The sequence below is a fragment of the Mytilus trossulus genome, chromosome 3 (assembly GCF_036588685.1).
Source record: "Mytilus trossulus isolate FHL-02 chromosome 3, PNRI_Mtr1.1.1.hap1, whole genome shotgun sequence".
NCBI lineage: Eukaryota > Metazoa > Mollusca > Bivalvia > Mytilida > Mytilidae > Mytilus > Mytilus trossulus.
This window is the reverse complement of record NC_086375.1, coordinates 5129330-5144988: the sequence shown is the minus strand read 5'-3', so window position 1 is coordinate 5144988 and position 15659 is coordinate 5129330. Positions and strand designations below refer to the sequence as shown.

The window sequence follows — 15659 nt, the reverse complement described above, 5'->3', positions numbered from 1 at the left end:
TAGTTTTCGAAAAGAGTAGGCGTATGTAAATTTTCCATTTCTACCCAATTCTCCAAATATACTAGTCAAGAAAAAACGACGGTACACAAGTTTGAACTCAGATTTTTCATGAAATATAATAAATTGGAACAACTGTTAAATTATCAAATAAAAAACGTGCATTTGCTGCATATGATTAAAACAATCTGACCAAATTCGAAAGTTAAAAATATCGTGTTATTAAACACAGGGGTAAAATTTATTTTGCGGAAAATGATGACAAGAGTCAGCACTTAACTTCTTAGTGAGAATTTAGTATTCAAATGTCTGAGAAGGCCTTTAAAATTTTAAGCAGACCATGTTAAGCTCGATAGCTTGACATTAGTAACTTTGGTCAATTCATTATGTTTTGGGAAGCAGTTTACAACTATCTTCATTTGAAATTTTGTTTAGTAGATTCCTTATTATAAAAAAATGATCACATGCATGAGAAAGAAGAAAACAGATATGTGTGCTCGGATGAAATTGATTTCATACTAGGATTAAAGTAACCTGTAATAAACATATGGGCTTTGCTCATTGTTGAGAGTCGTACAGTGACCTATATCTGTTAATGTCTGTGTCATTTGCTCCCTTGTGGATATTTGTCTCATTTGCAATCGTACCGCATCTTCTTTTTTTATATAGTATATGTGCAACCGCATTCTGAACAAATTGCCAGGTTTAATGTTTCCAATGTATTGCATCAAATTTTAATGGATACACAAAATATCAGTTAATATTGCGATATTTTATCTTTTATATGTTATGAGAGAAAGGGGCGAAAGATACCTGAGGAACAGTGTTCCTCTGGGTTACAGTCAAACTCATTACTCGAAAATAAACTGACAACGCCATGGCTAAAAATGAAAAAGACAAACGGACAAATAATAGTACACAAGAAACAACATAGACAGCTAAAGACTGAGCAACACGAACCCAACCAAAAACTGGTGATCTCAGGTGCTCCGGAAGGGTAAGCAGATCCTGCTCCACCCGTCGTGTTGCTCATGTTATTTCAAACCCGATTAATAGTCTAATGTGGTAGGTCACATTCATACAAATAGAAGCTATGTGAACATGTTCCTTTATCTACATTTTGAATGTTGGCACAGAAAGAAAAAGAAAATGATTGCTTCCAGTAAAAACATTATTTTTAAAACTTTTAACCGGCAAATATTCTTTTTACGGGGGAAATGCACACTTGCAGTAAAATAGTTAATACCTAGTTAATAGTAATTTTCCGACAATTCCGTAAAATAAGTAATATAATTTTATAAAGAAACGAATACTCAGGTATTTTTAACGAATTACCCACCGCCACCTATTCATTAAACAACGCTTTAGGTTCCGATATTCATCCATGTCAATCAACCTGTCTATATTAAGTGGGAGGAGCTTTATACTTTTTCGGGTTTTTCTATATGAATATTTTTTTCTTCTAGTATTAAGAAGGAATAAAAGATGGTGTAGATCAATGTTAGCCACATGTGAAGTTGAAAATAGCTAGAATTAATTGACAATTTGATTGTATTTACATGTGAACGAGGTAAGATTAAAGTTCAGTAAATTATTTCCGATTTCTTATATTCTAATTATATACTTTTTGTCAATGTGTAATCATTTATTAAAAGGACTCATATTTAAAACAGCTTTCAGTTGTTTTTTTAATTCGATATCCTAGGTAATCCGAACCTCAATTTAAGGCAAGTTTTTCTGATCACGCTGTTCAGTAGTAATTAAAAAAGTTTGACAAAAATATGGAAGAGTTCATTCAATGCCTAAAAAAATCAGTTAACTGGATGTAGCGGTGTCTAACAGATCCAAAAATAGTTGAGGGCGAATTTAAGGTGTGGTATGGACAGGGGTTCTGGTCCTCCTTATGGAGCGTCATGCGTGCTAAATGCATAGACTTTTTACTAGTTTCACCTTGTGGTCTTTTCAAAGTCCTGGATTCTCACCTAGAGTTCACATGTTACAGTTCTTCACTGTCAAGCTCCTTACCAAATGTATGATGATGATGGATGCTTAACGTCCATCGGCAAATTGCGTATGCATATTCAGGACGAGATCATGTGAATGTAAATTATGAATATTAATCATGCTGCATATTAGTCCGACACGCTAGGCCGGACTTTCATTGTGCTTACACACAAATTAACAAATGGAAAGCGTGTCACCCTATGACAACACATTATTCTGACTCCGAGTCGACCATTCTTTGGTATTACTCATTACTAATGCGTGCTATAGCGAAGAAAGCTATCTATACTATTAAACGAGAAGACCTCATTGTGGGTGTCGCTTCTCTTCCTTCCACAATAAATCAATCATCATGCCTCTGTGTCCTATAGGTAACATGCATAGCCGCATTTGTCATCTATTCTTATGATTATTCAGATTGAGTTATTTTGGGAGAAAAATGACAAAAAAGGAGACCGGAAATGATTCCGTCATCAGACTGACTTTTAGTCATAGATAAGACTTCCTGTTTGAAACATGATCAAATACAACCAATCGTATGATAGATAACAAAAAAAAGAAAAATAGATAAGCCAATCAGAGCGTTCTCCATGTCATGGTGTTAAGATCGCAAGAACCACAACTTTTATACCTCCTTAGAGAGGACAATTATTTCATCATTTAATATATAGAGAATCTCTGTATTCTGTCTACTGGTTTTTTTTTTAAATGTTATAACATTATACTATTTAAGGGGTCATACCAGTTGCATTTATACTAAAATAAGTAAAACATGTGACACAAGTACAACCAATCGTAGAGCATTCTCCATATCATGGTGTTTAGATCGCAAAAATCACAACTATAAATTATATCCCTTAGAGAGGATAAATATTTTTCACGTTTATCTACATGATTGATTGATTGATTGATTTCTATATATAATCTATTGTTAAAATGGAAAATAGTTATTTGGCAAAAATTAAAGTAAGGTAGAGATTACAGGGAGGCAGGACCTTTTTCGGGGCGTCGGGATCAAGTGTTTTTAAGCTCGGGATTTGGGGATTGATCTTTACGGGATCCGGAAATATATTTTTCGATTTCGGGTTATGAATTTCTTTAAAATCTGCATCTCGGGATTTCATGGTTTAAAGCCCGGGATTTCGGGATCAGGACCCCTCCGATCGACAACCTCTCAAATTAGCCTTAGTCGGTATTTGTCATTTATACTTGATTCAAATCCTACCATTGGCATGTTAATAAGGCTCTCAAAAAAAAGCACTGATGGATTGTCATAGAAGCATATTTTTTAGACTAATAATGGTCAATATATAAGAAGTTACATTAATTTCATGTTTGAAATGGTTCAAATTTTTAATTTGATTTGACTTTTACTAAAAGAAGCACTGTAGCAAAGGAGCAGAATAATTGTGGTCGTAGGCCAGATACACGAATATAATTGAATTTAGCAGAAAGGAAACAAATATCGGACTTTGGAAAAAGGGAGATACCTTTTATGTAATTCTCAATACATAATATCTTTTACCAAACAATCATCCTACAGCAGTTCATAAGCTGTATATGCCCGCGATTTCGCGGGTGTGTTCTAGTAAATATTTAATTTCCCACACTCCAGACGAACACGCTACCAAGAGACCGCCGAAGCGGTTTATTTAGTCATTCTGTTTCATGGTACCTGACAAAAGCGTGATGGGAATATTTGATTAAAGAATGAACGGACAAGTAAATTACAATATAGTTCCCATTCCTCAAGTTGTAGGAGTGAGGGTATACTATATAGTACCTATTTATCATTTACATTTTTTAATAGTATACCCAAACTATTTTAACCATCTTGCGTGTCAATCCTGTTTGCCGATATTTTGAATATTTCAATAAATTAGATGCGCGATCTTAAAATTTGTCATCACACATTTGTTGAGCATTACAGAATGACTTTATATTTGGTCAGCAACCCAACAGTGATGAGTTGTAACGTGTGTGCATTTTTGCTGAACTGTTGGACACATAATTCCTATTTTCCGATACTTTGAATAACGAACAGGTGTGTGTTTAGGACGAACACGTGCATTTTAAATGAAATTAACCATAAATAAAATATTATCATTCATTAGTGGCCTTCGGCTGTTGTCTATTCTATGGTCAGGTTGTTTTCACATTGACACATTCCCCATTTCCATTCTCAATTTTATCATTATTAAAATTTGATCGAACTTGATAAAATTGTGTTTTCATGATCCTAGCTAAAACATGTAATTAGGTCTTTCCACTTTTCGTGGAAAGACCTTTTGTTTTTCTTCTGATTATTTTTTTTTTCTTCTGCCGTCTGAGATGCTTTTTTGTCTTACAACATATCGAATGGATTTTTTGGCCAATGATGTTGTACAGTAATGGGGGTTTCAAAACTCACCCTGTGTGACCGAACACTTTTTCTTATAAGAGTTATCTCCCCGCGTCCCCTTTTTCTTGTTATCGCTATATATCTAAAACCGTAAAAGATTTTAACGAACAGTTTTCACCAAATTGTTTGTCTACTCTTGCGAATGATTTAGTTTATTTGACTTGAGTGATCGGAAGACATCTTATAGGAGTTATTGCCCTTTGAAAATTGAAGATAGGCAATTTGTTTCTACGTTATAAGTCGTAGAGGTCAATAGTCTTTTGATATGAAGTCCTTGGTCCATTAGAAGGAAATTGATGTCAAGGTCAAAGGTCAAAGTCATGTTCTAAATTTTGAATTTTGCTTGTTATCGTTATTCCACTGAAACTGTGACAGTAAATGATATGATGTGTTTGCCAAATAACTGTTTACAATAAGGCGCAACTTCAACCTATTTCAGTCAAAGTGTTTTAGTTAACCCTTATAGGAGTTTTAATTCTCCCCTTATGTATTTCAAATCAGCATTTCTCCACAACCATACAAGTGATTGACCGCCGGTCTTCTATTTTGAGTTCACTGACCTATGACCTTGAAATTGAGATCATGGTCAAAGGTCAAGGTCATGTTAGTGCGAACCCTGCAAAAGGATCTAGTGCTTCATGTTCTAGCTGTGCTTTCAAGTAATTGAATTTTTGTACATTTGTAAGTGACAAGTTAAGGTGTACGGCCGACTCATATGAGTCCCAGAAAGTTTGCCATTCTAAAATGTTGCCTGAGAATATTGGAAGCGAAAGTTTTGGTAGGCGGTGACTACTAGCTGACAAAAATGTACTTTGCTGTGTGTTGAACGTATGACTGGCTTGTACAGACGGGTTCTCAAACGACTGTGCGTTGTGTGGGTTGGCTATGATGTGCGTTGGAACAAACGGTATAGTTTCTGGATTTAATGTGTGGGTTGTTGTATGTGAATCAATATGACGGGACTGCGGTGTTTGGACATTTTGTATGAACTTACGTATGTGGCGAATCGTTGTTTCCATATCCACTGAATATTCATCTGAATCTATTATCTCATTTTCCAAATTTTCCGGTTCTGTTAACTTTAGAATTTGTTCGTTTAAGTCCTCAAACAATGTTTGTTTTTGCACTAGTTTTCCGAGTGTTGCAATAACTTCTTCTTCGTCGAAATTCGAATTTTCCTTGGCTTCATCTAATCTTCGGAATAATCTGGTAACAGCGCTTCTGTTCCCCGATCGGACTGATTTCAATTTTACGAGATCCTGGTCAAGGCACCATAAATATAGATGATAGTTCAGTCAACGATATTACAACAACTGTTCAGCCATTACATTTAATATACAAGTACGTATTTCCGCCCAAGGCGACGTCACTGACAATACGACGTCGACAATAGACATGTTCAATAGTTGGAACGTTATGTTCCAGCGATAATCTCAACAGTCATGTTATAAATTTTGAATTTTGCTTGTTATCGTTATTCAAAAGAAACTGTTACAGTTAATGATATGATTTGTTTGCCAAATTACTGTTTACAAAAAGGCGCAACTTCAACCTGTTTCAGTCGAAGTATTTTGGTTAACCCTTATAGGACTGTTCTCTCCTTATGTATTTGAAATCAGTAAATCAGTATTTCTCTACAACCATATAAATGATTGACCTAGAGTCTTTTCATTTGAGATCACTGACCTATGACCTTGAAATTGAGGTCAAGGTCAAAGGTCAATTTGACGTTCTAGATTTTGTTGCTTTCTGTTCATAATAAAACAATTAAGTCTTCTACATATACCTATTAATCTTATTTTTTATATCAATTTGAAGAACCAAATTACATCAACCAGGAGTGACATTTTCTAACATCGTTTTTTTAAATTTCATTCTTATTATCGAGGTGGAAAGACCTTCAATTGTTCTCTGAAGAATTGGTTTTTAATTATAAGTATTGAATTCTTCTTTTTGTAACTTCATAGGGTTGTAAAAGCGTTGACCGTGCATACAATTTTAGAATAAAGCGCGTTTCATACAAAATGTACTTCGGTCAACGCTTTTACACCCCACTGAAGTTACAAAAAGAAGCATTCAATTTTTTACTGCAACTAGTTCTGTTTATTTCCTAAGTTTTCTTTCTTTTTAATCATGTTGTTTGGTTGTTGTCAAAGTGATGTAGTTATACACAACAATGATAGAGTAACAAATGTTAATCTAAACTCCCGAAGGTTATTGTAACAGCTGTACATTTGTAGACATTCCCTTTGGTACTTATTGGGGTAATTGATTTATGCATGCATCTGAACATGCATGAAATAGTTGCCACTGGACGTTAAGCAACCAACAATCAATCAATCAATCGATATAGCTGATGAAACTGATTTGTTTGTATCGTGGTGGCTATTCTTAAAATATGCCCTCCAAAATTATCAGGAATCAAAGATGCGTGCGTTATCCCAAATATCTTGCACCTATACTAGTATATCTGATTATACTGTTACATTTCCGAAATAGCCTGTTTTACTGCGTCCGATTTTCAGTTTACACACAAGTTACGTGATACCGTTAGAAATCTATGAAATTTTCTTGTATAAAAAAATGTCAAGTTATACGAACTTTTTAACTCTAAGTGACTTAGTCAGTTTTACAAAATAACTTACCACCAAGCCAAGTCAAGTCAATTACAAACAGTCTACTTCTCTTCAACTGAATGTAAATGTGCGTTTTGTTATGCGTTTACTAATCTACATTTGCTAGAGGTATAGGGGGAGGGTTGAGATCTCATAAACATGTTTAAGCCCGCCGCATTTTTGCGCCTGCCTCAAGTCAGAAACCTCTGGCCTTTGTTAGACACTTGTATTATTTTTAATTTTAATTTCTCGTGTATAATTTGGGGTTTAGTATGACGTCCATAATCACTGAACTAGTATATATATTTGTTCAGAGGCCAGCTGAAGGACGCCTCCGGGTGCGAGAATTTCTCGCTGCATTGAAGACCTATCGGTGACCTTCTGCTGATATCTGTTCTATGGTCGGCTTGTTGTCTCTTTGACACATTCCCCATTTCCATTCTCAATTTTACGTACGACTCATCTTAGTCGTAAGTTCTAGACCGCAAACCTTAGATACACATTGTTTGAATGAACAAACTGAACGTTATTTTTTACTGAATTTTTACTGAATTTTTGCCTGATTTTTTACTGAATGTCCACGTAACCTTTACCATATCGGACGTGGCTGCATACTTGGTACATCCCGCACACACACGCACGCAGCGGGATGTATCAAGTTCGCAGCTACGTCCGGTATGAAAAAGGTTACGTTAACATTCAGTAAAATCCTTGCTAAAAAGGGGGTCCGTTTGGCTGTGCGGGATGTATCGAGTACGCAGCCACGTCCGGTCAGAATGGGGACGTTAAATCCTATGCCTCGTGTAGAGAGAGTGTCACACCTATTGATGTTAAGAACCCTTGTAATAACTCTTTGAGGGTCCGAAATGGCCTGTAGCAAGTCTAGATTTCAGTCTTCTCCTATTATACCCTCATTTTCCAATAGCAGTCAAAATTTACCAACCTGCAACTCAGTTGACTTCTATTAGCGGACTTTCTTATTATATTCATTGTTAATTTGTTCTCGTGCTGAATATGCATGAAATATTTGACGCTGGACATTAAGCAACCAACAATCAACCGTCCGTCGTCGTTAACTTTTACAAAAATCTTCTCCTCTGAAACTACTGGGCCAAATTTTATCAAACTTGGCCACAATCATCATTGGGGTATCTAATTTAAAAATGTGTCCGGTGACCCGGCCAACCAAGCAAAATGGCCGCCATGGCTAAAAATAGAACATAGGGATAAAATGCAGTTTTTGACTTATTACTCCAAAACCAAAGCATTTAGAGCAAATCTGACATGGTGTAAAATTGTTAATCAGGTCAAAACCTATCTGCCCAGAAATTTTCAGACAAATCGGACAACCCGTTGTTTAGTTGCTGCCCCTGAATTAGTAATTTTAAGGAAATTTTGCAGTTTTTGCTTATTATCTTGAATATTATTATAGATAGAGATAAACTGTAAACAGCGATAATGTTCAGCAAAGTAAGATTTACAAATAAGTCAACATGACCAAAATGGTCAGTTGACCCCATAAGGAGTTATTGTCCTTCATAGTCATTTTTTACCAATTTTTCGTAGTATTTTGTAATCTTTTACAAAAATCTTCTCTGAAACTACTGGACCAAGTTTAACCAAACTTGGCCACAATTATCATTGGAGTATTTAGTTTTAAAAATGTGTGGGATGCCCAGGCCAACCAACCAAGATGGTGGCTATGACTAAAAATAGAACATAGGCGTTAAATTGTTAATCAAGTCAAGATCTATCTGCCCTGAAATATTCAGACGAATCAGACAACGGGTTGTTGGATTGCTGCCCCTGAATTGGTAATTTTTAAAGAAATTTTACCGTTTTTGGTTATTATCTTGAATATTTTTATAGATAGAGATAAACTGTAAACATCAATAAAGTTCAGCAAAGTCAGATCTACAAATAGGTCAACATGACCAAAATTGTCAGTTGACTCCTTAAGGAGTTATTGCCCTTTATAGTCAATTTACAAAATATTTTCCTCTGTTACTAATGGGCCAAGTTCATTGTAGATAGAGATAATTGTAAGTAGCAAGAACGTTCAGTAAAGTAAGAACTTCAAACACATCACCATCTGACACCAAAACACAATTTTGTCATGAATCCATCTGTGTCTTTTGTTTAATATGGACAAACACCAAGGTGAGCGACACAGGCTCCTTAGAGACTTTAGTTTTTTTTTATATTTGGTCATTTAAAGTGAAATATAGATGCATCGTTTGATACTTGTATTATCTTTTATGATTCTTCAAAGGTAAAGGAAGATGTGGTATGAGTGCCAATGAGACAACTTTCCATCCCAGTCACCTTTCAAACGGGAAAACAAACGGTATAATTTATATAAAAAAAAAGAGAATAGTATTGAGCTGTTCAATCCTGACACTTGTATTTGAAGTCTCAAAATTGGCAACACGGAAAACTAGTCCGCTTCTGTTTGGTGTAAATAGATTATGGTTCGGTTCCTTCCGTGCAATACATTATTTGATGCAATCAATTCTCAAAAAACAAATCATACTTTGTCTAACCTTGATCGTCTTTTATCCGCTTCAAAAACCAAACTCCATGTCAAATATAGCCTATGGCGTTTCTTAGGTTTCGATTTATGAGTATATCAGCTAGTATGGATTACAGATTATTATTGAAAATGATTAAAACTTATAAAAAGTTAAACTATCAAAATACATTGAAGTGTACTTATGTAGTTACTTGGTACTGTTAAAGTTATGATTTGAATAAATAAAACTGCTGTAAAAAATAAACATTACCAAAGTAATTCAAAACGGAATGAAAGAAATAAGTCCTTTAAACTAAAAATGTAGATCTTAAAGCTAATACACTAACAGAACATTTCAGATTACTGGATCCACCATTGGTAAGAATATTATTTACATAGAGAATTAAATCAAGTTGACCCTTTCAATTTTATTTTAAAGGCATTTATTTTTAGTATTTTAATTTTGTTAATGATCTTATTTAATGAAATCGTATTTGATGTTAATAGTTGGATTCAAACAGTGTCTATGGAATAATTTTTGTTGAAGGTCGTACTTTGACCTATAATTGTTTACGTTTTATTCATTAATTGTGACTTGAATGGAGAGCTGTGTAATTTGCTCTCCTACCTAATGTCCTTATTTATATTTGTTGTAACCATACTATAGAGCTTATTTATTTGAACTGTAAATAAACAAAACGACATGTTGGGTCATATGATATCTACACCATTATTTCTTTAACTTTCCAGTATAATTTGATAGTCCCTACATTACCTAAATGTATCCATAATGCAATCCCTTAAAGGAAGTCATACTAAAAAATTGCACCGATAATGAAACGAATTCTTGATTAAAGCTAAACAATTTGAGCCTTGGGCACTTTACAATATTTTAATTTTGTAAAAAAAATCAAAATTTCTTTCTTCTATTATATATTATCAAGATGCTTGATTTGTTGATTGACAACATATTTGTTACGTTCGGAGGACGTGTTTTTCAACAGACTGTCGGCATTCTAATGGGAACAAAGTGTGCTCCTTTACTTGCCGACTTTTTTCTTCATTATTATGAGGCTGACTTCATTCAAGACCTTCTTAAGAAAAAGATAAGAAGTTAGCGATATCCTTTAACTCTACTTTCCGCTATATAGATGATGTTCTTCCACTAAATAATTCAAAATTTGGATATTTTGTGGAACGCATCTATCCCATCGAACTAGAGATAAAGGATACTACAGATACAGTTAAGTCGGCCACATATCTTGACTTACATGTAAAAAATGACAATGAGAGTCGGTTGAAAACAAAACTTTACGACAAAAGAGATACAGCTTTCTAATTGTGAACTTTTAATTTCTAAAGCCTCGGTCACACCTTACCGGATAGCTCGAACGGATCCCTAACGGATAACTTTTTTTCAATCTGTTCATATCCGTTAGACGTCCGTTCTTATCCGTTAGTCGTCCGTCCATATCCGTTGCATGTCCGTTAAGCGTACGTTTTATCCGTCGACGTCCGTTCTGTCCGGTGGAAAATTTTGAGAATATTCAAAACTTTGAACGGACGTCCAACGGATAAAATGTCCGTTGAACGTCCGTTAGGCGTCCGTTTTGTACGGCACTCGTCCGTTTCGTTTCCGTTTTGTATCCGTAACGTGCCCGTTATACATCCGTTGGAGGTCTGGAAGATAAATTCACCAACGGACTTCTACCGGACGTTTAACGGATAAAACGGATGTTGAACGGATGAAAACGGACTTCTACCGGATGTATAACGGATAAAACGGATGATGAACGGATCTGAAACGGATAAATGCCAATTGAAAATTTCGCGTCAGAAATGCCAATTATTGGTATGTCAGATTTCTTAAGGTTCATGAATTCTTATTATTCATAATCAATCTTATGGTATAGGCACGTCTTCACAATCAAACAGTTCTTATTCAGGCCAGACACTGCCCTTTGGTGGAATTTTGAAGAACAAACTAAAACAACTTACACAGAAACATTTTGAATATTTATGCGATTTGCATGTATTATTATTGTCGCTTTTTAGTTTTCCGTATATCGTGTCCATCCGTTTTATCCGGTACGCTTCCGTTAGGTGTCCGCTTTATGCGGTACTCGTCCGTTGGATGTACGTCCGTCGTCCGTTCTGTCCGGTACGTGTCCGTTTCTCGTACACTGCATATCCGGTGTGTGTCCGTTATGCATCCGTTACACGTCCGTTTTATTCGTTCAGATCATCAACGGACTCCCTTGGGATAACAATTTTGTCAACGGACAACTTTTATTTTCATCCGTTAGACGACCGTTCGTGCTTTCCGGTAAGGTGTGACCGAGGCTTAAGTAACAACATTCCAGCAGCACCTGCATACGGGGTATATATCTCCCAATTGATACGATATTCCCGTGCTTGCATTTTCTATCATGATTTTCTTGATATAGGGTTGCGGCATACAAGGAACCTATTAAACCAAGAGTTCCAAATGGTGAAGTTGAATTCATCTCTTCGTAAATTTTACCAGTTGGTTGACCGTTATGGAATAACCGTTTCACAAATGATATAGGACATGTTCCTTACGTCGTAACTACAATCTCCTTCCCTTTTATGAATGTGACCTACCGAATTAGACTATTTACCGGATTTGTTATCACATAAGCAACACGACGGGTGCCACATGTGGAGCAGGATCTGCATACCCTACTGGAGTACCTGAGATCACCCCTAGTTTTTGGTGGGGTTCGTGTTGTTTATTCTTTAGTTTTCTATGTTGTGTCATGTGTACTATTGTTTGTCTGTTTGTCTTTTTCGTTTTTAGCAATGGCGTTGTCAGTTTATTTTCGATTTATGAGTTTGACTTTCCCTTTGGTATCTTTCGTCCCTCTTTTGAAGGTCTTTCCACCAATCAAAATCTATCAAAAGATTTTTTTTCTTCCGGTTTGAAAAATGTCACTTCCGGTACTATTTGATAGACACTGATTCCAAAAATATATGGTTCAATAACATTAAATAAGTACAAAAATCGCTATTTCCGGTCTACACAATGTCACTTCTGGTTAGCTTATTAATGGTCAAGTCGCATGCAGCCTAATTCAAACATTTCCATGGCTATATAAGATATACATATGATGTAAAAGCAAAGATCAAAAATCTAGAACGTCAAATTTACCTATCACCTTTTTCAGTCTATTTTAAATGTCGGTCTATTTCTAAAATTTATTCTTACATACTTTTGATTTTTTAACCCTGTATGCTAACATTGCCTATATGAAATTTTAAAATTGTTTATATGTTCATTCAACGACAAATATATGTGACGTGTAAAATTTTCTGACGTCAGACATGCAAATCAATGAATGTTTTTGTAGATAGATGTTTTTGTGTTCTGTTAAATTGTTCCTTTTAAAATTGTTACACGATGATGACTGCTTTACACATATTTTGACTATTTTATTGATTGTGTCTGTTTAGTTAACGCATCATTGTAAATATATCGGAAGTTGATGAGACTGTCATCAAAGTGAGAGGGTTAGCGCTATAAAACCAGGTTTAATCCACATTTCTACATTTGAAAATGTCTTTACCAAGTCAGGAATATGACAGTTCTTGTCTATTCGTTTTTGATGCGTTTTGTTATTTGATTTTGCCATGTGATTATGGACTTTCCGAATCGATTTTTCTCTAAGTTCAGTATTTTTGTGATTTTTTACTTTCTTCAAGGTCATAAATTAAGGACCTCAAATCAAAAGACCCTAGGTCTTAATTATAAATAGTAAATGAGTTATATCACAACATGCGTTATTTCAAATTTAAGGTGTTTCACCGTCCGGAGATAGATACACCGCTATAAGCATGCATATAGTTTGTTCGTGTGTTGTTCAATTACAACACTGTCCTAGGTTGGATGGAGTGTTGGTGCCTTCAAACGAGTTTAACCCCTCTACATTATATATGTTCCCGTCCAAAGTTAGGAGAATGTGTCAGTGGTTGTGGTTTCTTTGTTGTGTAATATATATTTGTTTTTCGTTCGTTATTTTGCTTTCAACCTGGGACAGACACCACTTTAAAAATGTAGCGGGGTAAAAAGATTTGCGTGCTCAAAAGAGGGACGAAAGAGACCAGAGTGACAGTAAAATACATAAATCGAAATAAACTGACAATGCCATGTCTAAAAAAGGAAAAAGACATACAACAATAGTACTCAAGATACAACATAAAAAAAATAAAGACTAAGCAACACGAACCCCACCAAAAACTGGGGGTGATCTCAGGTATTATGGAAGGGTACGTCAATTCTACTCCACACGTGACATCCTTCGTGTTACTCATGTATGTACAACCCAGTAATAATTATATGTGTCACAGTCGTGACGCAACATTCTCCTTATTTAAGAAAATATTACACAACAACAATAGAAAAAAAATGAAAATTCAGTTTAACAAATAAGTATTGAATAGAACTGGTCCTGTTCAATTTTGAATCTAAATCATTGCATTTCGTTAAAAACATCTGTACCAAGTCAGGAATATGAGTGTAGTTATCCATTCGTTTGGTGTATTTGGGCTTTTGGTGTTTTCATTTGTGTAGGAACTTTCTGGTTTGAAGTTCAGTATTTTTGTGATTTTACCTTTTATTAAATAGAACTGGTCATGTTCAAATCTTAATCTTAATCATTGCATTTCATTTAGATGGCAGAGTGTGAAGAAGACGAACTTCGAATAGTGTTACTGGGTAAAACTGGAGCAGGTAAAAGTAGAACTGGTAATACGATACTTGGGCTCAGACACGGTGATGAAATTAAACCGTTTGAATTTGCCTGTAAGGGGTCATCTGTAAAAAAAGAATGCACGCAAAAAGAAAACACCAGATTTGGTAGGAAAATACGAATCATTGACACACCAGGAGTGTTTGATACTGATTCGAAACTCGATAATCATAAGACGCAAGACGAAGTTAAAAAGTGCATTACATATACATTTCCTGGACCGCACGCTTTTGTACTCACGGTTCCTGTTGGTCGTTTTACTACTGAAGATATACAAACATTGAAGCATTATGTTCAGTACTTTGGCTTTGACATTTTGAAGTATGTTGTTGTTATTTTCACAAAATACGATCTTTGGGAAAGTGATTTTGAAGATAGAGGCGAAGAAGTGCCGAGCATCGATGAATACATTAACACGCTTCCACAATATCTGAAATCTTTTTTGGAATTCTGTGATAACAGGTTTGTGACTTTAAACAATGAAACTAGAGACGACAAACAAGTGGAAAAACTACTTGTAGTTATTGACCAAATGATTGAAAAAAATGACAAAAAATGTTATACAAATGAGAGTTACGATCAGGCAGCAGAAATATTGAAATTAGTATCTGATAGAAGAGAACTTGAGAAGAAAGTAAATGACAGCGGATATGTAACGAGCCTATATTACAAGATGAAGCTGTATTCTCATAAAGTACCACCAAACCACCCACTATTCAACGAATCCGATTTTGACATTCCCGAGGAATCTCTTTGGTGATCAAACTGCAGTGCATACATACATTGTCACTCGACATAAGTGAATGACATTTATAGCATTGTTATGGCGCCCTCAACGGAGTTGGGGTGACATATTATTATTGTTCGATTCTTTTTTTTTGGCACCCTCAACGGAGTTGGGGTGACATATTGTTATTGTTCGTTTCTTTTTTTCATATTATTATGGCACCCTCAACGGAGTTTGTGTGACATATTGTTATTGTTCGTTTCTTTTTGTCTTATTATGGCACCCTCAACGGAGTTGGGGTGACATATTGTTATTGTTCGTTTCTTTTTTTCTTATTATCATTAATATGTCACCCGATCGACAATGTCGGGTGACATATTGCTTTTCCTCTGTTTCTTTTTATGGCACCCTCAACGGAGTTGGGGTGGCATATTGTTATTCTACGTTTCTTTTTTTTCTTATTATTATTTTTCTTGCAACAAATTTTGTCCAGGCGAGTTCTATGTACAGGTGTTGGATGATTTTGGCTCTCATTGGAACTACTATGTTGCCATGGAAACTACACCAAAAATTTCCAAAAATTTCGAAATTCTCAAAATGCTCCAAACTTCAGGAAACTTCACAGTAACGATGA

General features: G+C 35.2%; 1 protein-coding gene across 1 annotated transcript; it reads left to right on the top strand.

The window, feature by feature from the left end:
• Positions 1-1459: 1459 nt before the first annotated feature.
• Positions 1460-15361, top strand: LOC134710035 (GTPase IMAP family member 4-like). The gene is made up of 2 exons (XM_063570186.1): positions 1460-1567; positions 14222-15361. Exon 2 carries the CDS (start codon positions 14222-14224, stop codon positions 15056-15058), a length of 837 nt encoding a protein of 278 aa, XP_063426256.1. The 5' UTR covers positions 1460-1567; the 3' UTR covers positions 15059-15361.
• Positions 15362-15659: the final 298 nt, after the last annotated feature.

Coding starts and splice junctions, on each gene's coding strand:
- LOC134710035 (XM_063570186.1), top strand. CDS start 14,222: ATGGCAGAGTGTGAAGAAGACGAACTTCGAATAGTGTTACTGGGTAAA.